The sequence below is a fragment of the Chiroxiphia lanceolata genome, chromosome 5 (assembly GCF_009829145.1).
Source record: "Chiroxiphia lanceolata isolate bChiLan1 chromosome 5, bChiLan1.pri, whole genome shotgun sequence".
NCBI lineage: Eukaryota > Metazoa > Chordata > Aves > Passeriformes > Pipridae > Chiroxiphia > Chiroxiphia lanceolata.
Window position 1 is genome coordinate 3,913,272 of NC_045641.1, and position 17,167 is coordinate 3,930,438.

The 17,167-nt window shown below is 43.5% G+C and overlaps 1 protein-coding gene across 3 annotated transcripts in view; it reads right to left on the bottom strand.

Annotated features, from left to right (window-relative positions):
- Positions 1 to 17,167, bottom strand: part of PRKCQ (protein kinase C theta) — a 59,066-nt gene that overhangs the window by 36,065 nt on the left and 5,834 nt on the right. For 2 of the 3 annotated variants that reach the window (XM_032688728.1, XM_032688727.1), the window contains 2 exons: positions 5,672 to 6,064; positions 4,400 to 4,525 (listed from right to left, as the gene is read on the bottom strand). In XM_032688728.1, coding sequence (XP_032544619.1) covers positions 4,400 to 4,517 — 118 coding nt within the window. In that variant the 5' untranslated portion in view covers positions 4,518 to 4,525; positions 5,672 to 6,064. The remainder of the gene's footprint in view (positions 1 to 4,399; positions 4,526 to 5,671; positions 6,065 to 17,167) is intronic. The other variant, XM_032688729.1, reaches the window with a different exon arrangement.

The window sequence follows — 17,167 nt, forward strand, 5'->3', positions numbered from 1 at the left end:
GATTTCTGAGGCTTTTACCACATCTTTAGGAGAGATTAAAACTGGTAAACAAGCTCCAAAGTTACTGAAAGCAGGAGAGAAGGAGAATAAATTCATGATTGTGTAATATTCACCTCAGGAAATGAAAGAATGTTTACCGGGGAAAGAACAAATATCAGGCCTGTGAGATTATAACAAAAAAATCTCCCTTGGGCACCCTGTACACTGGAGAAAGGGCTGCCAGAGTTTCTGCATAAACTACACTTAGTGAATAGATTTAGGTTGAGATGTTTTTTGAACACTTTCAAGGATAGTGACTCCACTACTTCCCTGGGGAGAACTGATCTGATCCCCAGATCATTACCGCAGCATAAAACCACTTCTCAACCCTGTCCTGCCTGGTGTGATGAACAGCTGTGCAGCTAAATTTTAGGCAGGAATTCAATTTCCCCAAATCTTAGAGCACCTCAATCTAAGGTGAATCCACCTCTGTCAGTTAAGTGGGGTTGACCTTTCACATAAGCAGATTGAGGCAATCATTTACTGAGCTCATTGTCTTCAGGCTTAATTCACTCACATCAAGCTTGCAAATATATATATTTGCCACACTCTTTCAACAAAATCACAAAAAAATCAGAGATAAAAATGAGACATAAACTTCTCAGCACCCCAGGGAACAGAAATCTCAGTAAGGACCATTATTTCTTTGCTACATCAGTGAAAAACCACAGATGTGAAACACAGCACTTGCAAAACAAGTGCTTTCGTTTGTGCTGCACTCCAGAACACCAGGCTTAAACAAACAAACCCTGGTATGTGGATGAACTGCCCGATATATGGGATCAGACAGTCACCCCTGGTGCATCCCCGCTGGCGGCTGTGGAATTTTGCCAGGGATTAATCCAACCCTGGGTTCCTGAAAAATAAAATAGCAACTGTTCTTTCCCGGGGAGCAGCTTCCACTACAGCTGGGAGCCCTTTTCCTGGAGGCTTGCTGAGTTCAAACACGGAGCAGGATCTCTCACGAAGCAAATGTCACCAAGGCAGGTGGTGAAATGGCACCAGGCCAGGTGGTTTGTGAAGGCAGAAGCCACTTTTAAAGGGCAGATTTTTTTATACCTCAGAGGCACATATGATCTCTGAAAAGTTTTGTCATCAGTAATAAATTGCTATAACACTTCTAGGTGTAGGGGGTTGTGGCGTTTACAGGTTTTTTTAAAAGATTATATCATAAAAAAACAGGGACCCTTTTATAAAATAAGCAAGTGGAAAACCAAACCAAAACAAAAAGGATGTCCAAGATTTTTCCTGAGCTTCTGAAACTCTTTAGGGTGGCCTTGTTGTGACATTCCTGTGCCCACAGACAAGGTGCATTACTCTCAAAACCCTGGGGACTTCTGTCCCAGTGTCTTTTTCATCATGGCTGGATGGCAAGGTACAGCCTTTGGCGTGAATCCAAAGTCAAACTCCCTGTTTTTGGAAACCAAACACATTTATCATCTACCACAGTTCTGTTTGCAAACAGACAAGGAAACAAAAAAACCCCAGTCACAGAGTGGTTTGGGTTGGAAGGGACCTTAAAGATCATCTTGTTCCACCTCCCTGCCATGGGCAGGGACACCTTCCACTATCCCAGGTTATTCAGGGTCCCATCCAACCTGGCCTTGAACACTTCCAGGGATGGGGCAGCCACAGCTTCTCTGGGCAGCCTCTGTAGAGCCCCCCTTACAGCAAAGAATTTCCTCCTAATACATGGTATATATAACATGTATGTGCATATATGTATATATCTCATTCATAACAGGACATTGAAAAGTCAGAGCAGAGTCATCTTCCAAACTGGTTCCAGCACAGAGCTTGAAAGGTTTGAGACTTGGATCCATCCTGAATTCAGCTCTGGGTTTAGGCACGTCCTGCCCTGCTCAACAATCATTTGCCCTGAAGAAATCTTAAAGTCCAAGTGTCAGAGCACAAGGCTGGTGGTCAGGATGGTTTGCATCTCTTACCAGCTGTGCAGCTGATCCACTCCTACTCCTTGGTCATGGCAAAATTTTAGCCAAAATTTGCATATCAGGGAACCACTTTGTTTTTAAACCCATTATTATTGAGTAGCAAGTGCTCTGTGAAACCAGGGACCAGAGAGCAAACTGTGACCAAAAAAAATTAAAAAAAAAATCATGAAGCAGGGATAAGACATGGTTTAGTGGTGGAACTGGCAGTGTTAGACTTGATGATCTTAGAATTATTAAGGTTGGGAAAGACCTCCGTAATTCTACTACAAATATATTCAGCTAGTGTTTGTCTGGAGACCTTTTGCCTTCTCTAAGCCTGTTTGAGCATGACAGCTCCTCAGGATGCTCATGCTGAGAGCATTTCTGGGATTTAGAGTCAGGCTTAGCTCTCTGAATGTCAGATGTGTACCCCTGAGTGGACTGTCCAGTCAGCACAGAGCACTGGGCTTTTCTAGGGTGTGATTCATCACACTCACTATGGATGTGTTCCTCAAGCTGAGATGAATCTCATCATGGACATCCCTCTTCATTCCCTGAGCTATAATTCTCTGGTGGTTGAATTGCTCAGACATCAATATCCTTGCAGGAGACTGGAATTATAGGGCAGATGGATCCCATGGTGGCCTCATCTTTTCTTAGTCACCTGAAGGCAAAGTTCACCATCTACACATATAAACACCCTCCCTCAGTAGTAGATTAAGACCTCCCAAGGGGGGGTTCAACCCACCCTAAGAGGGGAGTCTGAGGTGAATCAGTCCCAGGAGGTTCCTGCTGACACTGATGTGATGAGAGTCCCTCTGGCTGCCCCACCATGCTCTGAGCAATCATTAGATGAAACAACACCCCAGCAAACAGAAATCTTCTAATACTAGAATGTTGTTTTTCCTATATTCAGTCCTCATTAATGGGGAAAAGTTCCCTCCAAACGTACTTTTTTTATTTCTTGCTGGTAGAGGAATTATTATAATAATCATAATAATATCTATAATTATTATAATAATTGTGATTATTGACCCTGAGTAGCACAAAAATTATATCCCTTAGTAAGTATTTTTGTGTTTTTTACACAACAGAAAACACTTTCAGCTCTGTGCGAGACTAATAAACATAGGTCTGTTCTGACCAAATTGATTTTATCCACTTTCAAACTGACACAGACTTCAGTTTGAGTTATGGATTTCAAAGGCCTCACTAAAGCAAACAGCCAAGAGCTGCATAGAGCTGAAATAGGACGTATTTTCAGTTAAAACTGAGATCTTACTGATATTTTGTCATGCAGTATTTTCTTTCCTTTGGAATTTACCAGTAATTGTATCTTACATAATAATTTAAAATAACATTTAAGCCAAGAAAAAGTTCAATGTGATAAATGCTGACTCTTAAAACAAACAAACAATTCCAGTGAAATACTGAATTACTTTAAAATTCTAATTTTTTTTTTTTAAACTACTTTAACATCCTCTGGGGTTTAGAGTCATGGGCATTCTCAATGAAAAGGGATTTCTGAGTGGATTTCATTTTTTTAAAGAATCACAGCAGTCAAATTATGAATTTATCAAAGATTTAAGATAAATAACAACCAGCGTTAGGGAATTCCCTAACACTGAAAGTCTTGCTCCTCATGATTCTTCAAAAGCACAACTGAAGAACTTTTCATCCTCACTGGGACTATTTTCATGCATAAGACATATAAGAATTGTTTTCCCTATGAGGACTTATCAGTGTTGGTCCATCAGGAAAAGTGTCCATCCAGACAGAGAAAACTGCTTTGCATGAGGTTTCACTTTCAAACCTTTTACACAGCACAGCAATTACACAGAGAAATTAACCCTCTGCAAAGACCAGGCTGTTCAAGTGCCTTTTTTTTTTTTTTTTTTTTTAAATCATGGAAATGTCTGGATCCGTGAGTTTTCCAGAAAAATATGATAAGCATGGACAGCTCTGCCAGGATATTTTAGGACACTCAGATTTCATCTGTCTGGAGTTCCACTGACAAACCAACAACTGCTCACAGAAAAGTGAAACCAAATACAGCTCAGCTCATCTGCTCTGTCACATGCTGGGACTTGTAATGTAGTTGATAATAACCCCAAACTGTAGACATAGATTTGTTGGGCATTAGCTTAAAATTGGATTGTCTTGCAGATCATGACAAACCCAATCCAGTACTGTGCTGAGGCACAAAAAGGACTTCACCTTCACCCACAATCCTTTTAAAGGGGGGTGGGCTTCACAAACCCATATAAAGGGGGGGAACTAGATGATCTTTAAAGTCTCTTCCAAGCCAAACTATTTTATAGTTCACTCTGCGTTTTACCAACATGCCTTCCACGCACCAGAAATGACACATAAAGGCACCCACACGACTTATAAAAGCTCACATGCATATCTAACACTTCCCCACTTACCTGACTCCACGGCTTCTTTCACCATCACAGCACAGTAAGGGTTAATCACCTCCCCCTGGGATGGCAGGTAAGGGCCACTGTCGTAGTTGGACAAACCAATACGCAGGAAGGGAGACATGACAAGTCCTGTGTCAAGCAAAAGACAGGCGACACTTGGGAGACAGTCTGAAATTTCCCTTGGTTTTAACCAGGCTCTTATCTCCGCCGGACAGGGGGATGTTGGCCGTTAGTTATCCATGAGCTGGAGACTCTCTGGCTTCCTCCACTGACCAGCAAGGCGAGGGACTGACTTAACGTGCGCAAGGTAACGTAACTCAGCCGTCGGCTTAACCACGGAGCTGAGCTCATCCCAGGGCTGGAAAACCCACAGGAGCAGCTCTGAGCACTCATGGCTTGACACCAACGGTCAGGAATGAGAACAAGAACACACAGGAGCCAAATCAGAGCTTTGCTGGCCGGGATAAGCCCTGCTGTAATTTAGGTTGAGTCAACACGTTCGAGAACCCGAATGCTGTGGGATAGGAAGAGTTTTGGGAATACAAGGGTGCTGGAAGCCTGCAAGATGAATATGAAACTGTGAAATAGCTGCGTGCTATTTATATACAGCATGGAAAGGATCTCGAGCGTTCAACTGCCTGGGTGCTGACCCCTATTCATAACTGAAGCTACAAAGAGAGAATTCAGCTCATATGAACCACCCTCTACAGACAGTAGAACAAAACCCCCCACCAATGAAACAGTACTTTGGGATGATTTTAAGCAGCTGAGAATAGAAACATATAAAATCAAGATGCCAGGAAACACTACAAAACCTTTGGGTTGGTATTCTTTGTAGGCTCTTTCAAAGCTTTCAGAGAGAAGGTTCAGTGAAACCAGAAATTATTAACTGCTGTAGTTAATGCCCATCGTGGTGCCATCTGGGCCCAAGAACTGCGATTTACCACCCAACTTTTGTCTCAACTTCTGAGCTTGTCATTCCTGGTTTCTCTTCTACTCAATGGGGAGCAAGAGGCACTAGAAACTCAGCTGCAGATGTCTGAGTCTTGGACCACCAGAGTTAAAAGACATCAGTCCTATCACCAGCTGTTATCTGTCAAATATATTGCAATGACATATTGTTCAACAGCAAAAAGTTGAATAACTTGTGGTGTGGGATGCAGCCCAAGTCTCTTCTCCTTTTCACACATAAAAAATGCTCTATCCCTAGGGCAGCTTCTCTAGTCTCACATGGAAGAAGTTCCATATTTTTTGCTGGGAATAGCAGTTTCTTACCTGTAAATGGTATTTTCCTGACAGACAAGTTCAGTGTCTGAGAGGGGCTTCTCTTTTCATCACAGTTGTGGACAACATGAAAAGGATTTTCTCAGCTGAAGGAATGAGGAAAACTGCTCCTCTGGCTGGGCTGACTTTAAAATTTGACTCTCTGTTCAAGGAGACAGAAGGCAAGACCATCCAGGAGAGAGGAAAACTGGAGAAACCAAGATGCAGCCCTTTGCTTGAGTGTCTGCTCTCTTACCCAGCAGAGTGGAGTGATGAGTTTCCATCAGCCCCTTACACAAAAATCTGGGGCAACTGTAAAACTCAGAACAACTTTGTGTCAGTGCATGGTCAGGTGGCAGCAGGTTGTTGTTTCACTTGTGCCCTGGATATGGTGAGATCTTCTTCCTGTTTTATAAAATGAAGACAAACAGCTACAGTTAGTGCTGGGTCTGAAACACCAACTCTCCTGGCCCAAATATTCACAAGTACTGAGCACTCACACTCCCAACACTTTCTGACACACATGGCCCATGCAGCCAACTGTAGGTGTTCTCTGATAGAGATTTTGGCTTCCCAGGAGGTTTCCCTAACTTTTCTACCCTACATAAAGCCAATCTATACAATAACCTACAGAGGAAGACTCTCCTTCCCATTTGAGCTCCTGGGTATGTCAGCTACCAACCAGGCTGAGTTTTCAGGAAAACAGCAAAAAAGTTATAAACCCTCTTGGATACTGCTCTTAAAAGAGAGGAAAACCATCAGGTTTCTGGGGGAGACAGGATGGGTGTAGTGGGTCTGTGCAGTTAAATAACACTTCCTTTTCCCGAGAGCAACAGAAGAAGAGAAAATAATCCTGTGATTTATGTCTACTGTGTATCCCTAGGAATGATGGGTCATGGACCTCTGCAATGTGGCATCACCCTCAGTCAGGAAAACACCAGCACTTCTGCAGTTTCCCAGAAGCTCAGGGGAAGGCAAAAAACCAGCTGGAGCTGGATACAGGAGATTGGGATGATCCTGTTCTCCTCTGGATGAGGGCCACTTGCATTTAGATTTTCAAGCACAGGCAGGCCTATAAGGAGAAGCATTTGTGGCACTGAGTGATTTATGAGTGGTCCATGGCACAAAAAGGATAAATTTTGTACCTCAACTGTCAGAAACAGAGAAATTTGATCAATTTAAGTAGGGAAAAATCTCTTCAACAGAAAGACACATATGTATATATATTTCTCCTCTCTGTGTGATGCAATTATTTAGACATTTCCTTTGTTGCAAAAAATAAGAAGCCTACTTAGTCTAAAGACAAAAGGACAAACAAATCAAAGGGTCTCTGGTAGCAGAAGAGAAATTCAAGGAGTTGCATGTTCCATAGCATCAGTGTGGAAAGCTAAAGACAGTCAAAGACTAAGGCCAACAGTCAAAACATCTGCATCGTGCCTCTAGTCACTGCTGGGCAAGAGAAGATTATAATTGTCTTCCAAATCCCTAATTTCTATATCTTTGGCTCTAGGAACCTGTTGTTCCACAGACAGGAGCAGCAGGAAGTGCAGGGGGAGCTGTAAGCATTCCCTTACCAGGACTTTCAAAACCCACCTTTCAAAACTCAGTGCTACTCAGAATTACTGATCCACATCTTTTGCATCTAAAAGCATGAGTGTTGCTAAAGGAATCCAAAGGGTTTTTGATGATTCCTCAGCCCTAAACTGTGGTCAAACTATTAGCTCAACTACTAAATAAATAAAATTAGGGCTGAAGGTTTGAGCTGACATTCACCATGTTTCAACGAAATCAATGTAGTTACAGCATAGTTAAAACTGTGAAAACATCTTATCCTGCTAAATACTCATATCCCTCCTCCAAAAATCAAGGTTGGATGTGCTTCAAGGCACCTGTTCAGATCTGTGGATCAGCCCTCTAAGCAGTGACATTTAAAACTTCCCTTAATCTTAAATGCTGGACTACCCCTCCCTCCCCTCCAGTGCAATATTTCATTCTGGCTCTGTGCAATCAGGCACTTAATTATTAGCTTTCCCAGAGATGTTTTAATCCTTGAAGATACTCAAAAGCAATCTGGACATAGTCCTAGGCAACTAGCATCAGGTGTCCCTGTTTGGACAGAAGAGCTGGACAAGGTGACCTCCACAGGTCACTTCCAATCTCAACCAGGCTGTGGTTCTGTGAAAACATGAGTGGGACAGATCTCATCGAGCCCTAGATGTCTACAGCATCTCTATCTCCATCTCAGGGAGTTAGTTACCTGGGCTCCTGAGAGAGGAAAAAAGAGTAATTGGCACCCTAAGATCCATTAACATGTGATTTCCTCCCTTCGAGAGCAAAGTGGAATGCCTGGGAATGATCTGCTCACATAAAGCACCTCCACTGTAAGATCTAGTTTTGATCAGATTCCTCAAGCCTCAATTAAATTTCAAAAAAATCCCTTCATTGTATCAGATCTAAAAGATTTATGCTGGGATGTAGCAGTAAATCTGCAGTATATGAGAAACTGTGGTTTAAACATGCTTCACTGGGACTTCACATAAGTTTATTGCACGAGATGCTCTGCAGCCCCCAGCAAATAAGTGAGAATTTTCCACCCAGCTGCAAAGCATGTAGGTTTGGCACAGCCAGTGTTAGCACTGGCAAACCAACAGCTGCCCATATTAGCCTTAAAATGCAGGCTAAAGCTTGCTAAGATCAGAGTTTACTGCTGTACCAGCCTCTTGTGAGCACTCTGCCCTAGGGTGAATTTTTTCCCCCTGTCCGATAAATCAGACAGATAACTGGTTTCCTGCTTCTCTCTCACTGTCTTTCCTGAAACCACCTTGGCTTTGGCCCAAACATCTGTTTTCTAGGTCCTATCTCCAGCGTTTGCCACTACAGGACTGCTGCTTGGCTGGTATCCACAGCCACAAACAATTAAGGAACAACACAGCTCAGCTCCAGCACGGCTCACTGTAATAGCAGCAGTTTAATTTAACACTGGAAACAGCTGCAGTGGATATGGAGAGTTCTGCTTAATTTCCCAGTGGAAAGGATAGTATAAGGTATCTGAAAACTGAGATGAAATGCAGCTTTCTATCAGAGGCCACCTGCAAACTCTCCTCCAATAAAACTTTAAACACAGTGTAACTGGGGTTCAGCAATACTGCACCCAACTTTGCTGGCACAGGGGAGCTTTGCCCACTCTGGAGAATAATGCAACACATGGAAATAATTCCCAAACTATATTAGGAAGTAATAAGACCCTTAATATCCGAATCAATTATGGTTAAGGACAAAGAAAGAAGCAAGCTCCTGCTCCCAGTCAGCAGGAGATCCAAGTGGAGAACAGCTGCCTTTGGTGGGATTTATGCTTTTGCCTTTAATTCAATGAAAATGGATGCTTGTATGACACAGTAAAGATGGCAATTGACTGAATGAGGGCCGAGAGGGGAAATATTTCAGGATTTGAGATGCTGCTTTCAAAACTCAAACACTCATTTTCCTCGAGGTCAGAGGGAGTATTTCCAGCTCTCTCTCCTTTCTGAGGCAAAACTGTGCTTGCAAAATGAATTCATAATCTCAGGATCAGCATCACCAAGAGGGAAAGGAACGAGGAGTTATAGCTGAAGGGTATGAACTTTTCTTCACCCCCTGCAAGGCATCTCCCAGCCAAAAAGGCAGGTCTTGACCCTGCAGAGATCTGTTTGTATAGTTGGTGGAGACCTGCACATGAGCATAATACACCTCAAGGACTTCCTGCAGATTTCAAGAGCAACCCTGAACACCAGCAGTGATGGCTGGAGTCCCTCTCTCTCTTTCCCCTGACTCCTCATATCCCACAGACCATACAGTAGAGAACTCCCCCGTGTGACTCATTTTGGGTGCCCATATAAGCTGTTATTTCCAAGAAGATCAAACCGGCCTGTTCAGGAAGGAGGAAATTCAGAACCTCTCTGGGTGCCACCCAACATTTCTCACACTCTCCTTTTATGAGGATTTGGATCAGAGGAGGAAGAGGAAAAGGAGGGCAATTTGCACAGCCATTTAATTTTCCCTGTCTACATAGTCAGCCACACCATCTGCAACATCTCACAAAGGCAGTGGAGAGAGTGGGTGAGGAAGGGCAGGATCAAGTCTTTGATTGGACTGGTACAATACTAGACTCAGTGCAACCAAGAACCTCCCAAAACTTCCTGGAACAGCTTCATTTCCAAACAGAGGTGATGCTCTCCACCAAAACCCTTCCTCATCGACTGCAGTCACAGAAGGACCCAAGCAAAGCATTTCTTCAACATGTGGAAATGAGGCTTGCAGACTTTTCTGGGGCCAACAGCAGGCATGGGAAATGGGGATTTCTCTTTAAAAGTCTCTGAATCTTGTGATGCTTGTTTAGAGCAAGTTGTGTGCGTTAGTAACAGGACCTGGTCTCCTACATATGGCCTACAAACACGTCTGGCTGGACTCTGCTGAGGTCATGGGTTTCTTTCTGTTGCATTTGTTGTGCACAAGGCAAGATTAGAGCCTCAGGCCTATTTTCAGATCTTAAAAGGAATTTGTGTTTTGCTATCCTTAGGACTCCTCATAACAATTGCTTTAATCCTTAAACCTAAATGCAGGCTATGTCCAAGGATATGGTTCAGCTTTCCACCCCACGTCACACTGCAGGTTCCCAATCTCTTCCAGCACAGCCCAGTGGTTGTGCAGGATTTGGGATCAGGGTACAGACTTCTCTTAAAACCAACCCTTCTTTTTTTAACTCTGCTTGACAAGTGAGTTTGCAGCTGTGTCCATTCCCTGATCTGACTGACCCTGATGGATGCAGGGCCCTGTCCTAAGCAGGAATGATGTGGGGGATGGTATGCAGGAACTGCATTTGGCTTGGGATAATGAGACTGGGAAATTGTAGCCTCGCTGCTAGTGAAGAGATTAAGGGTGGATTCACATGAATATACACAAACAACTGCAGTGCACATATGGGGCCACCACCTCAGCTCCCAGAATATCCAGCAAAGAGATATAAGCACTTGTAGGGGTGCATCACCCCATCCTAAAGAAGATATTTTAAATAGCTGAAGCCAAACTCATCCTGCGATCGCTGTCTCCTCACTATAATTACATCAGCCACAAAGACAGCCAAGATCAGTCCGACCACTGATGTTCTGATACTCACTGAAAAGGACCCAGATTTTAGGGTTTGAGCCAGGAGCAGATGCATTCATGTCCAGCAGTTATGACAGCTTGGAAAGGTAGGGAAATACAGCTAGGGGAGGATCCCACCCCAAAAACATTCACTGTGAAATTTTCTCTAGAAATGGAAAGACAGTCGGGAAAGACACCCCAGGAACACCCCTCAGCACTTCTTAATTTGCTCACAGAGGAGACAAATTCTTATATTAAAAGTATAGTATCTTTCAGATATGCCTTTTGTTTTCCAGTAGACAATGTGAATTTATCTCCCTCCAGAGAGGCAAGGCTTTTAAAGCCAAAACCCTTGTTATCTGTGCAAACTGGGAAGAGAAGCAGAGTAGACTCACCAAATCTCTATTTGGAATAAACCCTTTTAGGTCCTGTCCCTGCATCTAGGTCAACCCTCTTTTTTTTCTTCACATTTAGTGAATTTTTGTCATGTGTGGTCCTGAAACAAAGCAAACTTGCTCACTGGTCCCATTGGAAAAGTGGCCAATTATTCAGTTAGTCTTATTTGTAAAATTCCCCCCCCCTTTTTTTTTTTGTTAATTTTTTGGGAGTCCAGATTATTACTTGTCAATTTTGCTTCCTTATTTTCCTGGAAAGCTTCTGGTGAATTTATTTTACTGTATCACTTCATTTCTGCAACACTTGGGCCACACAAACTGGAAAGAAATGCTGTCAAAGTAATTATCCCCACTGTACTTTTTATAAGTTAGTATTTAAAATTATCTTTTCAGGTTTTATTTGTTTTCTAACAAACACAGGCCAAACTAGAAGTGACAGTGCCTTTTTAATCAAACACTGAACAAAAGAATCTTTCAAGAGCTTTTCAAAGTAATGAGGGAAATAAAAATATCTTGATCTGAGATGTAGCTACAATATGTCTTTTCCTTTGGCCTCTTGTTCGTTCGCACAGCAGTTTTTGTATTTCTGTAACATTTTGGCACTAGCTCACAGATTTCTTGTCTTTTGGGGTTCTTGGTGCTTTTTTAATGACACAGGTGGCGTGTTCCTCAAATACTTCACCATGTTGTATCAGGATGGTTGTTAATGCAACAAATTTCCTGCCAGTGCCAGCACTTGCACCCATTTTTTATTTTCTTTCCCTTAAAAAAAAAAAAAAAAAGTCCCAAGGAGGGGGACAGGACTAGAATGGGGCATATGAACATCCTTCCTTCTTAAGGCACAGTTTTATGCTATGATTAACCTCATTCAGCAGTAGAGATATTTAATGTCTTTGCTTAATCCAGAAATCTGCTAAAGGTATTTGGACCCTTAATTACCAAAATGTTGGGCTAGAAAGGAGCATTTCACTCACCCCTCTGCCACCCAGCAGACTGTCTGCATCATCCTTGACCTATCTGTCTGGCCATCTGTCAGGAGAGAAGCTTCTTGTGAGCCTGGTGTTACCACATACTCCTCAAAAAAGTGGGCAGATTTGTCACAGAGAAACCTCATATTGTAACTGGAGTCCACACTGGACATCCACACCTTAATTCTGTGTGACACAAAAAGCTTGGGAGACGTAGTCCCTGAAGAGGGCCTGGTCTAGTGGAAGGTGGCCCTGTCCATGGTGGGGGGGTGGAACAACTTGATCTTTAAGTTCCATCCCAACCCAATTCATTCTGTGATTCTCTAATTCTATATATTTTAGGAAACTAATTTTGACATAGGATTGTCCTGCATTTTTCCAGAGCTTGCACTATGCACTAAGTAGCACTGGACATTTTCTCCTCTCTGCAGCCCTCAGCTGCCTCCTCCTTGCCCTGAAATCCTCACAGGAAGTCTGCAAGAATCTCTATCCCCTTGAGCACCTGGCCCAGCCCACATTTTACAGTGAACAGCACCACAGGTATCTCAGATAATTCAGCCTTCTCCACACCTTTGCAGCTTCACATTTGTTCTGCTAAATACCTTAAAAGCATAAATATTTGTTTTGCACAGCAGCAGATGGTAGACCTACAGCTTCTGCCTTCATTCTCTGCTCCATCCATCTCTGCTGCCATGGCTTCACCAAAATCCCCCCCCAGTTATTATATTTGTTTGTTTCCATCAGTCTCAGGGCTCCCTGCTCCAGGTGCCCTCTCTTGTCAACACAATCACAATTCCAGTTTCTATGTCTTTCCCACTCCCAATGCCACCTACTTAAATGAATTCTCATTTATAATTACCTCTTCTTCAGTCATACTCAGTTTGAAACTACACTTCTATTTAAGTAAAGAAGCTCTGGCTCCAGTTAGGCTGAAAGCACTCTTCCCATTTTTAGCCTGGTGTCCTATTCTTGGTGTTGGAGCTTCAGATCAGTTCCTGAGAGCCTTTCAGTCTCCATCTCTTTATAAAACTTTCCATTGCACTCACCATTTAGCTCACATCAACTTTACCATTTATCCACCAGTTTCTTTTTGTGCTTCTGCCCTTAGTTATCTCCCTGACTGGGGGGGACAGAGGACACACAGTGGGCAGAAGAACAAAATACAAAACACAGATAACATTCATTTTAGCTCAAAGTGCTGAGAATCAGGTTTTTGGAATGTTTCTTTGTTTTACTTTTAAATTTAGTTTCTCTCTTTTTTTCATATCACCATCTGGCTGCTTAAGCAAACCTTCATGAGTTTATCTTCACACTGTGTGAAATGTTCTGTCACGAGCATGCAGACAATATCTGCTTCTCTTCTTCCCAAAATTCACAGTATTTCTCTACTAATTAGCCGTGGCTCACGCTGTTCCCTGAGCTCAGGAGGTAGCACAGAGCCTTGCACGAAGCAAACAAATGTTCAGTCCATCCTACACTGCCCATCTCAGTATTAGTGCAGCTCACAGTCCCCAGGAACAAACTCAGCATCACTTCTGCAGCTCAGCTAAGCAGTGCAGAACACGAGGAAGATGTGCTGTCACTCTGCACACACCACCTGCCAGAGAAAAGCTCAGTTACACACTCAGATGTCCAGGTACACTCACAAAATCCCAAACGGGGACCAGCTCAAAAGCTGGTCACCTCTGGATGATGGTTTGAGTTATAGCCACAGCAGCATTTGCAAAGATACAACAGATGACTGTTTATTTTGTAGACAGATGACTTTATGTAGTGATAGGATGAGGAGGAATGCCTTTCAACTGAAAGAATAGGTCTAGATTGGATATTAGGAAGAAAATCTTTACTGTGAGGGTGGTGAGGCCCTGGCACAAGTTGCCCAGAGAAACTGTTGCTGCCCCAGCCCTGGAAGGGTCCAAGTCCAGGTTGGATGGGGCTTGGAGCAACCTGGGATAGTGGAAGGTGTCCCTGCCCATGGCAAGGGGGCTGCAACTGGGTGGTCTTTAAGCTCCCTCCCAACCCAAACCATTCTATGATTCTATTTTAGACAAAGGAAGTCTCTTTATTATGATCAGAAAAGCAAGGATTGACTAAAGAAATAAAGGCAGTGCTTGGCTCTAGAGATGACAAAGGTTATAATCAGTTACCATCCTTTCCTCACCACACACAAAAAGAAGAAAGACCCTTCCTCTAATGTGACAGCATAGCTGGTGTCTAACCTAGAACTGCAGAACTAGAGGGTTTGTGCAAGTGGGAGCTGTGCCATGAAGAGGAGTAATGGTGGCTACCAGGACTTCAGGAAGCAGAGACAGCATTCCCTGAAGGATCGAGTTCAGAGGCTCTGTGTCCAGAGATCATTCAGTTAACACCACATCTTCATCTAACATTCCACTGCCCCTCTGCCTCATTCACCTCCACATCCTCCCTCCGAGTGATTATCAAGAGAGGTCCATGCTCACATGGGGCAGTAGCTGATGATGCTTCTATTAATGGGGTCCCCTGCCTGAAAAGGACCACATTCCCCAGGAACCACCCTATGGCAACTTCTCCCACAGAGACAGACCCATCTACTGATCCTGACACACTGGAGGCCTCTTCCCTCCCCTCTTTACCCAAACAAGCCAATTCCTGACATTTAACTTTAGAAATTCACTCTCCTACCTACTCCATATACATTTGCATATGGACTATTCACCCCAGGCCCCCTTTATAAACAGTAGAAAGAAAGAGACCTGCTGGGTTTTCAATTTCCATTATCTCTGTGGAGCTGACTAAAATGGGTCAAATGCCTGGTGACCTCAAATGCCTCTTTCTCCCCACTGCTGGTTCAGGTGGAGATGTCTGTCTGGCATTTCAGCTTCTGAGACAAGAGGAGATGGTTCCCAGATGGGGTGTCTCATCTGCCAGAAACTGGGCAAATTCAGATCTACTTATGGGTCTTTTTTCTGCATTGAGACCCCCATGAACTAACACGTGTATTGCAGACAGAGACGCATAAGATGAGGACTTTTGTCTGCAGGTTTGGCAAAGGACAACAGACTCTGAATCAAAATGCACTGAAACCTTTATTTACTTTCTGTGGGGCTTGAAACTGGTCTATAAATAAGGCAGAAGGACAATGTTAACGGCTAGGAACTGGAAAAACTGACATAATTGAATTTTCTAATGATGAGATTTGGTAAAAGCACCATCCTTTCCAATGTCACTGGAAAATACCTGGCAAAGAATCACCTTACTTTGATGGGAGGGAAAGGGAGAAACTGAGCTGTTTTGAGGAGTCCTTGTCTATTTTATTTGCTCAAACATTTTAATAACAATATCTGTAGCTGCCCTGACATCCTCCCCTTGTATGAGGGGGAAGAGGGACAGGGGAGATGAAAACGGAAGGTGGAGGATGCACATTCTTTACTATTACACCAAAGTTACAAATCAAAACATAAATAGCAAGTGTTACTGTAAGAGTGGAAGGGGAAAACCTGAGTAAATTCAGCTCTCAACACGTGCACAGTCCTTCAAGACAAACAACAGTGACTTCCACAACAGCATTTGTCTCTCTGGTTTCTGTAGATACATAGGGTACGACCTTGTCTAATTTCCATTCACAAGTCAGAACAGATCTCTATAAGCCTCAGCTGCTCTTTCTGTTCTCGACATATCAGCCCCAAAATGCCTCCCTTTTCACTCAGATTCTCCTCCCACCACAACTATCACTTGTGCTGCTGATTTACATGAGAAAGAGAAGCAGCCTCACCAGCACGTAGGAACTCCACAGCAAAACCAAATGTCCACATTGAAAACTTCCTCAGAACAGTAAACTTGGACCCAAGTGAAAAATTAATCATATGTAACTTAGTTTTCAAACAAAATAGGGGTTAAACTTCTGCTCCCTCTACACTTGCAGAAGCCAGGAGCCAGGCTCATGGGGATTTATGGCACTAGGTGACCCCAAAGCTTGGCCTCTTTGCCAGTGTGGTGGCTGGGATGTCCCTGAGCAGCCCCTGGGATTTTTATTTGCTCTTTGCAAAATCACAGGGTCATTAAAAGACCAGCTCGAGTTAGGACTTCACTCGTACCAAGGCAAAGCTGCAACAAGCCTGCACGGTTCAGGGAAATTACTCCAGCCTTCTGTGAGTGTGTTTGATCTCTCTCCTCATCCCTGGAAGTGTTCAAGGCCAGGCTGGATGGGGCTCTGAGCAACCTGGTCTAGAGGGTGTCCCTGTCCATGGCAGAGGACTGGAACCAGATAATTTTAAGATCCCTTCCAACCCAAATCATTCTGGCATTCAATGATTCTATGACAATTCTGCTGCCACTAGCAATTCTCTCTCTCTTTTTCTCTTAACTGGGCAGTTTATTTAGGTTACAGGTTAAATTTGGCTCCTCAGACAGTCATTTAGCCCAGGTGAAGCTGATGTGTATTTGAGCCCAAAGAAAGAACTGCCTCTGAACTGAGTTATTGCATCAATGAGGACAGACAGGGACAAAGTATTCACTACTTAACCAAGCAAAACTCACTCTCAGTCCAAAGTTAGGAGTGCATCTGTCAGAAGGGTTCTTTTCCCACAAAAACCAGCATAACTTCACAAAACAACGAGTCAGCCAAAGCCCTACAGCCATTCTGCTGTGAGAACACACCCTCTTTCACCCTCAATCCCTGCATCCCTGAGATGAGCTACTCTGAATCCACACTCTCAGCAAATGTGTGCATTTACAGTGGTGTGACAGCCCTTCTGCTTATTGGGATGGACTGGGTTTATTTGCTTTTCCAGAAAACATGTGGTGCAATGACATATGGGGCAGGAACTGCATTTCCCGGCCTGGGCGGGTGGCTGCTCTGCATTGAAATATCCCAGTGCCAGGAAAGAAGAGGAATCTGTGTTTGACTTAGAGCTGTTGTTCGGGGTTTAAGTTGTCTGCTGTACTGTTCCTGGATCTTTCTAATGCCTCCCACTTCACAGAATCATAGAACTGTCTGGGTTGGAAGGGACCTTAAAGTCTAGTTCCATGGGCAGGGACACCTTCCA